The sequence below is a fragment of the Marmota marmota genome, unplaced genomic scaffold (genome assembly GCF_001458135.2).
Source record: "Marmota marmota marmota unplaced genomic scaffold, marMar, whole genome shotgun sequence".
NCBI lineage: Eukaryota > Metazoa > Chordata > Mammalia > Rodentia > Sciuridae > Marmota > Marmota marmota.
Window position 1 is genome coordinate 10,729,712 of NW_025999944.1, and position 16,366 is coordinate 10,746,077.

The window sequence follows — 16,366 nt, forward strand, 5'->3', positions numbered from 1 at the left end:
AAGATTCAAATCACCATTTCCTAGCTTGAGGCACATAATTTTTTAACCTCTGTGAACCTTGGTGTGTAGCTGCTGTGGGTAATCATGTTTGTCTCATTGGGTCCTGGCGAGGATTCGATAAGTATATTAAGTGCCTCCCAGGTTGCCTGGTGTGGAGAAACTGCTCTGTAAGTGAATATCTTCATCCTGTTCCCTTGTTTCTTTTTCCTTCGGAACGCAAATCATATTGTGCATAAGGAAATGAGAGGGCCAGTGACAGACTTGAGATTAGTAGCAGAGCATTCCTCTTGAAGAATCCTGGACTTGTGGAGTGAGGAACTTTGGGTTTTCAGAATGGAGCTTCTAGAGCAGGACAGGGTTAATGATTCGTGGATTGAGCCTAACTCTAGAATCACCTTCAACATCATATCATCAGCTGACCCCAACTAAATTCAAGTTTGACATCAAGATGGTACAAGTATCTATCTCTATGCCTTATCAAGGCAAGGTAAGATCAGGAAAAAAAAAAAAGAGAAATGAGAGCAAGAGCCAGACCTCTGGAGGCTTATGGTCATTGAACTTGTGAAGGAGTAAAATTGCTGACATGAGGTGCTGTGTGAAAACAAGTGACACAGGGTTTTTGAATTTGGGACTAGGACATCCTACAAAGGGACTCATAACCAAATGTGTAAATAACAGCTATTAGGTGGAAAGGGTATTTTAAATTCTTCTGTTCTCTAGTATTTTTTATATCTGATATAATACCTAAGGAGATCTGGTTACTCAGGTAAAACCCATGCAAAAATTCGTCAGTTGGAGAGATTCAACTAGAAACACACATTGGCTCTACTGAGGAATTAATATGTAGCACAGTCTCAGGTTAGTGGGGTTCTTTTGGAGTAGTCAGTAAAGGAAGTGATTAAATGATTATTTCACCTTTTTGTTGGACATATGCATGGCAGATAATCTTTTCTGCTTCGTGACCATTTCTTTCCCTCATTTATGAAGTCACAGATATTAAGTGTTGTCAGTGAGGGGCTTTCTGGATATAATGGCATGTGAATTAAAAATATGATATCAAATGATTTCCACCTCCTCTCAGATGGACATTTGTTAGCATTCTTAAGCTCCACTTTATCTACCATAATTTCTCCCATTTTGAACGTATATTTTAACAATTTTTACTAAATGTACAGAATGGTGCATCTGGCCCCACGGTCCAGTTTTACAACATTCCTTCGTTCCAGAGCAGTGCCCTATTTTGTAGTCACCCTGCATTCACATCTCCAGTCCCAGACATCCGCTAATTCTACTTTTTGTCTCTGTACTATTGTTTCCTGGACTACTCATGTAAATAGAATCGTACAACTTGTGATCTTTTATTTCTGCCTTCTTTCACTTCATGTTTTGGGGTTCATCCATGCTGTGTATAACATGAATCAGTATTTCACCCTTTTGGTGAATACTGTTTATATAGATTTATCTCTCTGTTTTATCCACTCACTAGTTGATGGACACTTGGATTGTTTCCCTTTTTGATTCTTAGGAATAAGGAAGTCATGAAAATTGATATTCGGATCTTTGTGTAGCTTTATGTTTTATTTATCTTGGGTACCAACAAAGTAGTGGAATTGCTGTGGTGTATGATAAATTTATAGTTAACTTTTGAAGAAACTACCAAACTTTTCCAAAGTGGGTATGCCCTTTTACATTCCCTTCATCAATGTATGCTTCAGTCAGATTTTAAAATAAAATTATGTGAGTAAAAGAGATTAATTAAATCTTTAATTAACTTTTGGCCTAGGCTAGTTTCCAACAGAAAGTAGTTTAATGAATACATTTCTCTTTTTTTCCATCTGTATCCTCAGGGCATAGTCATAGGCTTTGATGACCATAGATAGGTTTCAGGGTTCCAGTGCCTTCCACTGCCTGGTGACTGCTGTTGAGACTGTTAACCTCGAGTGAGGTTGTGTCAATGATTAATTGTACCAAGAATAAATGATTTCATATGCCATTTTATATCAGCAATAAGCAATGGGCAAGGTATGATGCACTTAGACACAGAATAGCCTGACATATTCATGGTTGTTTCTCATAGGAGTCCAGAGGAGATGCAGGGGTGGATAAGCAAAATCAACTGTGTTGCAGCTGTCTTTTCTGCACCACCGTTTCCAGCAGCCATTGGTTCTCAGAAGAAGTTTAGCCGCCCGCTTCTGCCTGCCACTACGACAAAATTATCTCAGGTAACTCATTTGATGTTGCTGTAGACATGGAAAAAAGTCCTTTGTAATTTTGCTAATATTTGTATTTGAATAATGCTCTCCATTATTGGAAGGCAGATGGAAGACCTTGCCCCATGTTGTATAAATGGGGCAAAATGTAATATACCAGTATATTTTACACTTGAGTTATACTTTCCTGGTTTGTTTTTTGTTTTGTTTTGTTTTTGTTTTTAACTGGCTAAAACTGGGGTGATGTCCAGGCTTGTTAGCAAGCTTTTCATCCATTGATTATTAGTTCATTTAATTGAGCATTTACCATATTTGGTGCTAGAGATATAAAAAACATTTTCAGGGATTCCCCTTTTCACAGTAGAGCAGGAAAGGCCTTCCTTACCCCTTAGAAGAGGTGAGTGGAATATTTGCATTTTCTAAGCTAATTAATACAAAGTGCATCAGAGCTCTGTTCCACATGTATTTACATAAAATTCTAAAAAAAAAAACATTTGTCAAATTTTGTCATCTTTTCATAAAAACTCTGTTCTGAGGCTCTGCCAATTTTAACCCTCTCTGCAGTACCCCTGTTGACATTGATCAGTCAAGGATTTTGGAGCTACTTTGACGTCTCTGTGGAGCTCTTATTGCTGTAACAGTAGAAATCACTTAATCTGGTTACGATCAATGAATGCTTTGGTATTAACTAGCTGTTGTTCTCCTCCTTCATAGCACAATTATCAATGACATTTACTTAGTAAACATATATTATGTCCCTACTGTATAGCAAAGATGGTTTTAGGCTGTGGATCTAGAAAGACAGATGAAACCCAGATCCTCTCCTGAAGGATGACAAATACAAATGAAGCATTTGAGAGCTGCCCAGGAAGGGTTAAGTCCAGAGGCCATGTGGGCACAGGGTAGGACAGCTAGGGTGGCCTTGGAGGTAAAGAAGAGGTGTGATATATTCCATGAAGCTTAAAGGATGAAAAATAGGTGAGGTGTGAGATGAGATAACAGGATGATCCGGCAGAGCTACAGAGGAGAGACACTGGGGTGCAGGAGCCACACCAAGTTACCAACATGACCTGAGTGGTCTTGAGAAAAAGTCAGAAGTGGACCTCTGTGGAGGTAGGCAAAATCATGAAAGGCTTGTCTTAGGCCGTTCTGCCATAACAGAGTACCCCTGACTGGGGACTCTATAAAGAAAATTAATTTACCTCCTTACAGTTCTAGTGGCTGGGAAGTCGGATATCAAGCCTTCTTGCAGAGTCTTAACGTCACCGAGGGCATGACTTGGTGAGGGGCATGAGTAGATGAAAGTCGAGCCCTCAGCCTCAGGTTTAGAGCAGACTGCTCCCATGATAACTAACCCACTCTCAACGGGAGGTGGCCCCTCATGGCCTAATCACCTCTGAAAGGTCCCACCTCCAATACTGTCTGGAAGGTAAACTTCAATATGAGTTTTAGGGGGAACTTTCAAACCATTGCAGGCCTATTTGTCATGTGCATGATTTTGGAAGCTTCCGTGGTTCCTGGATGTCTTTAGGACAGTAGTTTTTAAGCAGAAAAGTAATGTAATCATATTTGCACTTTAAAAATTATTCCATTGCCATATGATAAAAGCGTTAGAAGAAGAAAGATACTATGAGAAGCAGAAAGGCCCCCCAAGGACCATCTAGTAACCTAGAGGAAAAATAGCTAAGTTAGTTGTCAAAGAAATTGGTAGAGTGGAAGTTCATGAGAGTACAGAACAGATGTTCTCATGGCTAAAGTGGAGGAAGAAGGGCGTCGCCCAGGACTGCAGTGTCTGACCTGGCTCGAGGAACCTCTCCTCACCAGCTCCTGCTTTCCTCCCTGTTGTTTCTTTCAGAGTCTTTTCCTGAATCCTTTTCTTCTTTCTTTCTGTAAGTGATGTAACCCTTAGGCTCAGAAGCAGACTGAGATACCTGAGAAATAACTTTTAAGAAAAGTTATTTAGGTTAAAATAACCAAACATGGAGGATGTTATGCTAAGAAGGAGAAGATTAGGTAAAATAAAGACAAAACCTAGCTGATAGTAGATTTCAGTGAGGTCCTTGGGTAAACTTGGCAAGAGCGGTTTTGGTGGACTGATAGAAACAGACCATACTGGTCGTCTTTGAGAGAGGGACGGAAGATAGTGAGTAGGTGAAGGAAGAGAACATGCGCTAGTCTTGCCATAAATTACAAAAATCAGAAAGACTAGTAGTAAGAAGAGAGACACATGGCTTCTGGAAAAAGACTCTTGTGTTTTCCACCCTCATTCATAATTATCATTAACATGTACTGGTTGGTTATTACATAAGCATTATTATGACTGTATAGTTCCCATGTGACCCAAAACACGGTTTTGAGAGTAGAAAGGACCAAGCCAGCTCAACTCACAGGACAGAAAGGCATTTAGTTTTCAAAGATAATAGTTACAGCATTCTAAGAGAAAGGAGGCAGCGTTTACTGATGACCAGAAAGAATGTTGGCCAGATTCTCCGTCTGTCCAACTGAAGTACAAACCCAAAAGGCAAATCCTTTCCCAGCTTTAAATCTGGGTACTCAGCAACATATCACATAAACAGTCACAGACAGAGCACATGAATAGCAAACCATATTCTATGAAGTTAGGAGGAGAAAATGGGAAGCAAAAAAATGTCTTCAGATGTTGAGTTTTGTTCATTCACTTCAGTGTGGGACTTTGCAATAGTGATCATTTTTTAATAGATCATTTTTAATAAATCTCATGATTCTGTGAAAACAGCAGGAGAGAAAGTGACTGAGGTAAAGAGGGGCTTTAATGAGTGTGTCACTCACAGGAACATTATGGAGCTTAGAGCAACATCAGAGTTCTTCCTTGTTCTTCTCTCACTATAGAATGTACAGTTTTATTTTCTTCCTATTTTTCAAAAGGCCCTGCTGTCCTATTTGTATATGAGCTGTCTCCCAGTAAGACACATGCATGTGGAAATGTGTTCATCTCTATGTGTGCTTCTGCCAGGAAAACGGGCAACAAGCACCTTTATCAAAGCAGACTCTTTTTAAAAACAAAAAAAAAAAACAGTGTTTTACAAAAAATAGAATGCATAATCTTAAAAATATTTTTCTTCATTTTGGATGTGCATCCCCAGAGATACAAACAAAGGTGGGGGGAGCACATGTTTAGTGATCAGTGATTGAATTTTAGGTAGGAAAGCAATAGCAAAGAGAAGCATCCACCATTGTCACCTCAGACAAGACAGCTGTGCTGTTTAGGGACTTCTAGAGAAAGGGATGTGATGAGTATCTCCCTGCCACCACCGGTTAAATCACCAAGACTTCCATCTGGAAAGGAGGAGATCTAGAATGTGTTTAAGGTTTAAGGTTTCCATATCATTTCCTCACCCAGGTCATCATTTCATGTACTAACAATTTTTTTAAAAAGATGTTTCACCTCTGAGAGTAACAGGACAGTATGGGAAGCACAGTGTAAAACCACGCGTGTGGTGCTAAAGAGAGGTGAGTTGCCATGCAGCTGGCGCAGGGGAGTGGTGTGCCCTCCACATCAGTGGACACTCTTGCAGATGTCTGTGCAGAGTCCCAGCACACCTCCAGCGCGTCCTGAAGCAAGCGTCCCTCCTCTCTCCAGCACTTCACAGACTGTTCTCTCCTTCAGCCTGGTCACCCTCACTCTCGGCACTGTTGATGTTTTGGCCCAGATAATTCTTTATTGTGTGAAGCTGTCCTATGAACTGCAGGGTGTTTAGTAGTGTCCCCAGCCTCCACCCAGTAGATGGCAACTGCATCTCCACTAATTTTAATAACCAGAAACGTCTCCAGACCTTGCCAAATGTCCTCTGGGGTCAAAGCTACCCGCTCCCACTGAAAACCACTGCATTGACCCAGTGGTCCTGCATCTGTGAGACTGGCCACCTTTCCTTTCTCCATGCCCCCACAGGCTGGCCATGATTCCCCCAAATGCCAGGACCTCTTGGGTAGTTTCCATTTATAAAATATATGTTACAGCACTGTGAGTACCCTGCTGGGTGGNTTAGATTTTAAAAAATAATTAAAAAACGGTTCCCAATGCCTAAGAACTCCATTTAAAAACTTACAGAACTTGTGATCAAATTCAGCACAGTTATGGGATACAACGGTTTTTATAAAAATTTAAAATTGTATCTCAATACTGATTTTTACAACTCTCCCCATTGGGTCATTTTGGCAAGCTGTACACGCCCCACTTCATAAAACTCTGGCCAGGACTATTTGTCTAGCCACCTGAGGTCCCTCTCCCTCCACTCAGTTTCTGCCTCCCTTCGTCTGCGCTGCTCCTCTGGATACTTGTACCTCATGAAGTCACCTTCCTGAGGTGCTCTCCTCCAGGCCACCCTTCCCAGTGTTGATGAAAACAGGTCCAGCTATGGCACTTCCTTAATGTACTCGCTTGTGCCAGTAAGATACAGTCCAGGCTCCTTGGCATGACCTTACTTGGTGACCACACTATTCCCGAGTAGCTAGATTTCTTATTCATTTCTTAGAGTCTGTGTTTAATATACATTAAACATTCAGTAAGACAGTTAGTTGAATCATGTGGAAGTGTGTTTAAGGACACTGTGTTTAAGGTCTTTAAAGTGCGTTAAACCTGAAATGATTAAAGAAAATCCTTAGCGATAGTGTTTTCAGCAATCTCTCTCTCAAATGGACTTATTGGCAAATGTTCTTTCTTCTAAAATCCTTACCTCTTGGGTTTAATAGAGCTCAAGCATTGCAGATTTTACTTGTAATTTGCACTGCCTTCTAAATCATCTTTCTCCTTGAAAACACAGAAGAAATAATATGAGCACCCTCTTTCTTTAATCCATGTATTCAGCTACTGTTTACTGAGGGATAGGTCCAGTGAGCTTTGTAGAAATGGGTGCGACAGTGGTCTCAGCTCCCAGTGTAGAAGCATAAGGTCTTTGTTAGTGCCATGTACTGTTGTCTCTGCTGAGTTCCTTGCTAGACACTGGAAGATTAAAGGAAAAGGGAAAATGATCCTCCTTATTTTGCCTTCTTGGAGTTTGTACTCAGTCAAGGAGGTAAAATTCACACTTAGGTCAGAGTGAGTTTTGTGGCAAATAGGTGGCATACACATTCAATGCTGCAGTAACTGGAAAGAGATTGCAAGATCTGGAGCATGCAGGGTGCGTAAGACCTGCGTGTAGCCCACGAGCTGGAGAGCTGTGGCAGGAGGCATGGGGGGTGAGGGATCTGAGGAGCTCTGAGGGTGCTGAGCTCAGCACCAGCACACTGAGAAGCAGAAGGTTTTGAAGCTTGGGTGTGTGTTTAAGAAAGGGTCCCCAAGTGAATTTAAGATTAGAAGTTGGGAGGATGCACTCCTGCTGTGTCGGTGGCCTGGAGCAGGTGCTTGAGTTCTCTGGATCTCTGTTTCATTCTAAAGGGCAGTGGCCAGGGTCTCCTTAGGAGGCTTCCAATTCCTCGGACTCTGTGTAAAAGAAGGTGCAAAGGTAGGTGTTTGTGGGATATAGTGTGACGTGTGTCCATGGTGGAGCAGTTGAGTCAAGCTAATTAATGTGTCTGTCAAGTCATGTACTGATTTTTTTCTGATGAGAACATTTGAAACCTTTTAACAATTTTATATTTATTTATTTATTGGTATTGGGGATTGAACCCAGGGGTGCTTAACCACTAAGCTATATCCCCAACTCTCTTTATTTTTGTATTTTGACACAGGGTCTCACTATGTGGCTTAGGGCCTCACTAAGTTGCTGAGGCTGGCCTTCAACTTGTGATCCTCCTGCCTCAGTCTCCTGAGTCACTGGGATCATAGTCTATGCCATCACACCCATCTCAGCAATTTTGAAATATATAACACGTTATTATTATTATTAACTGTAGTCACCATGATATACAAAAGAATTCTGGAACTCATTCTAATTGAAATTCTGTATTCTTTGACCAGTATCTCCCCAATCTCCTTGTCCCTCCATCTTTTGTCACCACCATTCTGCTTTCTACAGCTAAAAGCTTGATTTTTTCTTATGTATTTCACATATAAGTGAGATGGTGCGGCATTTGTCTTTCCATACCTAGCTTCCTTCACCTTACATAATTTCCTCCAGGTTCATCCATGCTGTGATGTAGGACAGAATTTCCTTCTTTTTAAAGGCTAAGTAGTATTCCATTTTGTATACATATCATATTTTCATTATCCACACATCTGTTGTGGGTCACTTAGGTTGTGACCATATCTTAGCTATTGTGAATAATGTTTTAGTGACCACGGTGCACACATATCTCGTTTGTTCCCATTTAAAAATGAATCTTGTCATCTTTCTTTCACTCCATGTGTTCTTGCTACCTCTTCTGTTCATCTTTGCACTAATGTTCTCTGCTTTTTAAAACTTTACTTTTTTTAATATTTATTTTTTGGTTGGACACAATATCTTTATTTATTTATTTTGATGGGGTGCTGAGGATCAAACCCAGGGCCTCACATGTGCTAGGCAAGCACACTATGGCTGAGCCACAACCCCAGCCCAAAACTTTACTTTTTTTAATATATATCAATATTTTTTTATGGCTTTAGACTTGAATTCTTTTTTCTTATTTGGCTTTTAAGATGTGCACTATTACAGAAATCCCTAAGATATTATATGTGACTTTATAGTTTCTGGATATCTTCCAAAAAATTTACAAGGATGTTATATAACCTTAATTTGGCATTCATAATTATTAATTATCTGGTAGTCTTTTAAGTTATTCCCCTCATTCTGTAATAAAACTTTTATATTCTAAAATTATGTTGGTGTTATGTAAAACATGCTTATTGCCTCCTTTAATCAGTTCTTCATTTGCGTTTATCTTTTTGTTTCTTATACATATAAAATTTATAATCAAGAATTTGGATAATTTACATGTGGAAGTGGAATAGTAAGCTGCCACCCAACTTTAGGAATGCAAGAGAATTCCAATGTCTTTGTCTCAAGACTATTTTTAAAATTCTGCGAGAAGATTCAGTATCATATCTTTTTAGGTCACTATTGCCAAGGAGGTATAAATGGCACCCCTAGAATGGAAGTTCTTTGACATAGGACCAACCATATTACCTTGGCAGATGGAACCTATAATTATGCTGTTCAGGCAGCAGTCAATGAGTGCATTTTAATTGAATGATTAGTTCAGGTCAGTGAAGTTGAAGGAAGTGAGAGACCCTCTGCTACTTTGGAGGGAGAAAGCATAGCACATTTTTTAGAATAGCATATGATAAATTTTAGAGAAGAAGTATTTCTTTGCAGTACTGCTTATCTCAAAAAAAGAAAGAAATTTGCAGACAGACGCTCATTCACTCCGAAAGACGGGCGCTCAGGCAGTTATTGCTGAGCGGGCATACTTGAGAAGCCAAGTTATGTGGTGCCCAGGCTAGGCACTTAGCTGTTCATGTGGTGACTTGCCTAATCTGGTTTCTCTTTAAAGGTCTTGTCCCAGCTTGGTGACATTGCATTCCTTAGCAGGCTCTGAAGCCGTTTGGTTTTGTAATCAGAGGCCTGGTTGGGGAGGCCCAGTTAGGATGGCCTGGGTTGCCATCCTGGGAAGAATTACACCAACACTGGCGAGTTGGAAGGATGTGCCTCCTGCTGAGGCACCTTAGACTGTTCTGGTAAATGAAAGTTAGTCACCATAAGGGATTTTTAAAGGCACTCTACACATTTTTTTTAATTGATTTCTTCTCTGTGCACTAAATGGATCAATAATTTCCTGCCAGGAGGAACAACTGAAATCTCATGAAGGCAAGCTGAAGCAGATCACCACTGAGCTGGCTGAGCACCGCTCCTATCCCCCTGACAAGAAAGTCAAGGCCAAGGAGGTCGACGAGTACAAGCTGAAAGACCACTATCTGGAGTTTGAGGTATGCTGCACCGGATGCTAACAAATGATTCTGTTACAATTGGTCTGTGGGAGGAAAGTTTTTAAGTTACCATGACTGTGAGGCGCTCGCCCCAAGCCTGCCTTTAACCTGGGAGCTCGATACTAACACCAGTACCTAATGCGATCCTGGTCCTGATGGCCGTTTGTGTTTGGGATTCCACTTACGTGCCAAACTAACATCAGAGAGTGACTGCCAGTTTATACGTTTAACAGCAAGCAGCATGCACACTTGGAATTGTGTAAATGCTGTGATGTCAAAAAAAACTGCAGAGGACTTGTCAGGGTGCACAGCTGCTCTCTGTGTCCGTGGGTCTCTTGCTGCATAGTTTGAGTCCAAGAAAAGTATAGCAGAGGAAATGAGTGACAGGGTGATGGGAAGCACCAGCTTTTCCCCGCATATTCTTGTCGTTAGGCGACACCAGGGTATTGTTCCTGTACTACTCACCACCCTTCAGAAGAGGATTCTGGCTTGCCGCACACTGGTGTACAACAGCAAGTGTGGTTATTAGGAAGAATGGTGAGGATCCACGTGATGTGACGCAGAAAGGCAGAAAAATTAAAAGCAAGCTGAAAGCAATATAGTTCCAAATGGTTCCTTTGGCCAAGTTTTCTCCCAAATTAGTGTTAGAATCCTCCATTTCATCACCTCAGCCAACATCGTTAGACACTTAAGGTATCTTTGTACCCCCTCCCTGGCCAAAAAAAAAAAATGTTACAAATATTTTTTCCATTGGATGTGCTGAATCTGTTTGTGGCTCTTCATGTTTATTGCAAGTCTAGACCCTTTATTTCCTCCTTCCTTCTCCTTCAGTCCCATCTGACCATCCTCTTTTCTTCTCCCTAAATACACTTGTATACCTCCACTCATCTACTCCTTCTACCTCGAATGCTCTTTCTATCATCTTCTGCAAGTCCTGCTCCTCTTTCAAGGAGCAGCCCAGATCCTCCTAGCCAACCTGCTCTGGACCTCCAGCTGGGTTAATCTGCAGTAACACTTGCCCCAATTTGCTTTGTGATAAAGTTATGTTGGCCTGTCTCTGTAGTGGATCCCACATCCCCCTAAATAAGACTTTGAGCTCTTAAAGAGCAGGGACCTCAGGTTCATTTTCAGCCTATGCCTTGTCCTTGCTTGTTTAATCAGACAGGATTTCATAGAAGCCTTCCTGAGTTAAAAAAAAAAATTCTGTCATCAAGTGTGGCATTAGATCTAACAGATGGCACTTTCATCACAGATCCAAATGATAGTTTTCTCCATGGTCAAGGAAGTCATCATTCTGGTCAGATGACTATCCCAAGAGGAATCTTTCTTTAGGTAAAGGTATAAGTTTGCTGGCAAAAACTTTGGAAGCCTTGCAGCAAAAAAGACTTGACAAAAATATTAAAAAGAAAAAAAAAACAAAAAACAAAGTAGTTCATCGTTCCCCAGACTTGTTCATTCTTGGGAAATGAGAGTTCTCAAAAAGCAATCATTATTCTTCACACTTCTGGAGTATCTTTAAGCCATAGACTGTTTGGCTTCACACATTGTAATTAAATTTCCCAACACCTCCATCCCCTGCTTCCAGTACTCAGCACCTTGCTTTGAGCCCTTGACTCTGAAGGGAAGAGCCTGTCCCCAGAAGGCGGGGCAGCCGTGAGATGATGGAGACGTTGCTGCTGCTTGGTGCACACCACCCGCTTTTGGATCTTCTGTGGTGCCCTTTTTCTGGAAATGCAGCCCAGCAAGCTCCAACAGTTTTGTTTCCTGACCTGAAGTGAGACCCTGCTTTGTGGGATGACGTCCTGCTTTCATCAGATTGTGTCTCCAGGAGCATGAAGACTGCATTCCAGGCAGAGTCAGGCTCACACTCCTAGGCACAGCATGTCAGGCTGGTGTCCAGCTGCATTAATCTGTATCAACCAGGAAGGTAGAAGGTGCTTCACTTTGTACAGATGTCATCTACAAAGGTTTTCATATCAGCGCTGCTCTTTAGAAAGCGAGTCATTGTTTTTCACTAAATGAAAACTGGAGTAATGTATCATGAAGAGGCTACTTTTTATTTCAGCCACCAGAATTGGTCTCCTATGAGTGCTTGTGGCAGTCCTTATGTAGCATCCTTTGCTTTATAAGCATCATACCAAGTGGTTGCTTCATTCCCCAAGTACAGGGAGACAGCTATTGGCCAGTGTGTGTGTGTTTTATGCAGAGCTGTATCCTCAGATCCTAGAGTATTGACTGAGCACTTGATACAGACTGAGAGACTTAATGAAATTTTATCGTTATGTACAAAAGAAAAATCACAGGAAATAATTCTCTGGGAATTACTTAGTATTAGTTATTTTTACAGGGCCAGAAGCTGCCATGAAAACAAGTCTGATAAGCAGGTGAGAACAGACGGCAGTGTCTGAAGTTCAGGGGCTTCAGTGTGCAGTGACAGAGAAGACTAGGCCTGTCTGCATGTTCAGCCGTGAGGAATTGAAACCTGGTTTAGCTCTCTAGCCTGTTGCTTAGTAGGTCATCATCATGAGACTCCCCTGGTTTCAGGACAATTGTTTGTTGAGTCTTGATAACGAAAAACATTTTTATTTTGGTGCAATAATAAGCTGTTAGTGATAACACCAGGGCTGTTCCTAAGTTATGCATTTCAGTGGTTTCTGTCCCAGGTTGCTTTGAGTACAGACAGTTCTTCATGCCGAGCCACATTCTCCAAACCCCCACTCACACTCAATCATTAGAAATTCCAGTAAATTCACAGGGTTAGGGCTATAAGAAGATGACATAGACTATAAGAGGACTTCCGTGTTAACCTCATTTTTAGGTCTCATTTTTACCTAAAGCAGCAAATTTCACTCAGAATGGGCTGTGACTGACCAGACTGGCACTTTTCTCTTCTTTGACTATTAATTAGTGGAGGAGGGGTAGATGGTTTGTTTGTTCGTTTTAAATAAATTACCCATAGTTGTGGCTGTTATTTTCTCAGATGAGTTCATTTGGAAGCTAATCTTACTTTGGAAAAACTTGTTAAGCATCACAGGTCTAAATTGAGAAACTCACTGTTAATCTCGCAAGTTTATGAAAATAAGTATAAAAATTGGCCTCATATCTTTATAAAGTATTTCTACTTTATTTAGCTCCTATTTTACTTTTAAATGTTTTCATCATCATCATACTTCGGTATATTAGGGAATGTGTGGTTTGTATCACAGGGGTTGTTTGTATCAGATTTAAAACTTACAAGACTCCAGGCAACCGAAACACAGTAGGTTAAACTGTGCTGAGAAGATCCTCAATGCCGACTGCACCATTAAAAGAAAATCCCCTTGATAGCACTATCCTTGGCCCCGATATTTGGGCTTTGTTTCTTCAGCTTTAAAAGCAATCTGTATTTGGGGTAAAAATGGGAGCTCATAACCCACTTGAATCAAAGTGTGAAATATGATATATCAAGAATTATGTAATGTTTTGAACAGCCAACAATAAAAAAAAAAGACAAAATAAAAAAAAAATATTAATCAAAAAAAAAAAAAAGCAATCATGATTAGAAAGGGAAAATGATGTTTATTCCAAGATATTTTTCACATGTTTGTAATAGAGTTGAGTAATCCTTCTGTTGAGCTAGACTGAGTAGAGGCCGGGAGAAGGGGTAGCAGGCCAAACCTATTAACATGACTGATCTACTAAAGAGGGACTCCTGAGGGTCAAGTTGATCCAGGGCTCCCAAGAGTCTTTGTAGAGCTCACTAGAAAAGAGTGATCAACACAGTCCAGACGAGTCATAGGTGCCTAAGGTCACTGTGTTTTCTGTGGCCAGCACAATGTTGTATCTGTTTTAATTCATTTAGAAAGATAAGCTGTCTTCTTCCCATTACTCCCTGTTACATCATATCCACAGCTTTCCACTTTGTGTTAATGGCCTGACCACTGAAGGCATTGAGTTTGTAAACCCTATTATGGAGGCTGCAGCCAGTTATGTTAGTTGAGTATTATTTGGATTTTTCTGCATAGGCTTTGGAATAAACTCTTCTATTATAGTTCGAATGGGTCTCATAAGTTCATGAATTGGAAACTTAACCCCTAATACAGCAGTGTTGGGAGGTGGTGCCTGATGAGTTGAACCCTCTCTTGCCCACTCTTGTTCTCTCACGCCCTCCATTATAGGATGATGAAGCATGAAGACCCTCCTCAGATGTCCAGACTATGCTCTTGGACATCCTAGCCTCTGGAACCACCAGCCAAACCATTCTTTGTTCTTTATACTCAGTCTCAGTTTTTCTGTTGTAACCACATAAAACGGACTCGAAAATTGTTACTGAAAAGTGGAACTATTTCTATAACATCTGAAAATGTGGAAGTGGCTTTGGAACTGGGTACCAGGTAGAGGCTGGAACAGGTTTTTTTCCCCTCCCCTCCCCTCCTCCTTCCCCCGATCCCCTTCCTCTAACCTATTGGTCTTCCTTCTATTAATTTCTTTTTAATGGTAGCATTATAGTTAGACATAAAAGTTTAATTCATTGTGATATATTCATCCATGCACATAACATAGTTTCGTCAATTTCATTCTACAGTTCCTCCCCTTTCCCATCCCTCCTTCCTCCCTTCAATCTCCTTCTTTTCCACTGTTCTCCCTTCTGTTTTCATGACATTCCCCCCACCCCCGATTTCTTTAATTCCCTTTTTCCCCCTAGCTTATGCAAATGAGAAGAAACATTTGACCCTTGACTTTCAAAGTCTGGCTTATTTCACTTAAACTGATGTTTTCATCCATTTACTTGCAAATGACATGATTTTATTCTTTTATTTTGGGCTGAGCAAAACACTGTTGCATATATATATAATATATATATCACATTTTCTTTATTCATTTGTCTAATGATGTACAATCTTGGTTAATTCCATGATTTGACTATGATGAATTATGCTGTTATAAGCTCTGGTATGCATGTATTGCTATAATATGCTGATTTTAGTTCTTTTTGATAAATACTGAGGAGTAGGATTGGTGAGTTCATTCCTAGTCTTTTGATGAATCTCCATACTGCCTTCCAAAGTGGTAACTAATTTACAGTCCAACAAAATGTATAAGTATACATTTTTTTCCCCATGTCCTCATCAGCATTTATTGTTATTTGTTTTTTTTTTTTTTTTCTTTTCTTTTTTAAAAGTACCAGGAATTGAACCTAGGAACACTTAACCACTAACCCACATCCCTATCCCTTTTTATTTTGTGCTTTGAGACAGGGCCTTGCTAAGTTGCTTAGGGCCTAGCTAAGTTGCTGAGGCTGGTTTTGAACTTGTGATCCTCCTGCCGCAGCCTCCCAAGTGTTATTTGTTGACTGGCATTCTAATTGGAGTGAAATGAAATCTCAGTATAGATTTGATCTGTATTTCCCTGATTGCTAAGGATGTTAAACATTTTTTCATACATTTTTGGCCATTTACATTTCTTCTTTTGAGGATTGTCTGTTTAGTTCATTTGCCCATTTATTGATTGGGTTATTTGGTGCTGTTTATTGGGTTCTTTCTATATTCTGGATGTACCTGTTGGAAGAATAACTGGCAAATATTTTTCCCACTCCGTAGGCTCTCTCTTTACATTTTTGTTTCTTTGCTGTGCAGGAGCTTTTCAATTTGAAACTATCTCCCTTATTGATTCTTGGTTTTATTTCTTAAGCTTTTGAAGTCATATTTTAAGGAAGTTGGTGTCTATGCCAATATGTTGGAGTGTTGACCCTTTGTTTTCTTCTAGCAGTTGCAGTGTTTCTGGTCTAATTCCTAAATGTTTGATCCACTTTGAGTTGGTTTTTGTTCAGAGAGAGAGAGAAGACTCTAGCTTCATTCTTCTACATACGATATTCAGTTTTCTCAGCACCTTGTTGAAAAGGCTATCTTTTCTCCATTGTATGTTTTTGCCACTTTGTCAAGGATCAGATAACTGTATCTATGTGGATTTGTCTCTATCTTCTCATTAGTTAGTTCCACTGGTCTCCGTGTCTGTTTTGATACTAAGACCATGCTGGTTTTGTTATTATAACTCTGTAGTATAATTATAAGATCAGGTATTGTGAGGCCACCAACATTGCCCTTCTTGCTCAATATTGCTTTGGCCACTCTGGGTCTTCATTCTTCCATATGAATTTTAGGACTGTTTTTTCTATTTCTGTGAAGAATGTCTTTGATATTTTGATGGGGCTCACATTGAATCTGTATCTTGTTTTTGGTAATATGGACATTTGACAATATTAAGGGGGGGCTGAAAGAGTTTTGAATACTGGGGA

General features: G+C 40.3%; 1 protein-coding gene across 6 annotated transcripts in view; it reads left to right on the plus strand.

Moving 5' to 3' along the window:
- The window catches only part of Psd3 (pleckstrin and Sec7 domain containing 3), a 567,268-nt gene that overhangs the window by 521,710 nt on the left and 29,192 nt on the right, over window positions 1–16,366 (plus strand). For all 6 annotated transcript variants that reach the window (XM_048801652.1, XM_048801653.1, XM_048801654.1 and 3 more), the window contains 2 exons: window positions 2,078–2,222; window positions 9,949–10,092. In XM_048801652.1, the coding sequence (XP_048657609.1) occupies window positions 2,078–2,222; window positions 9,949–10,092 (289 nt within the window). The remainder of the gene's footprint in view (window positions 1–2,077; window positions 2,223–9,948; window positions 10,093–16,366) is intronic.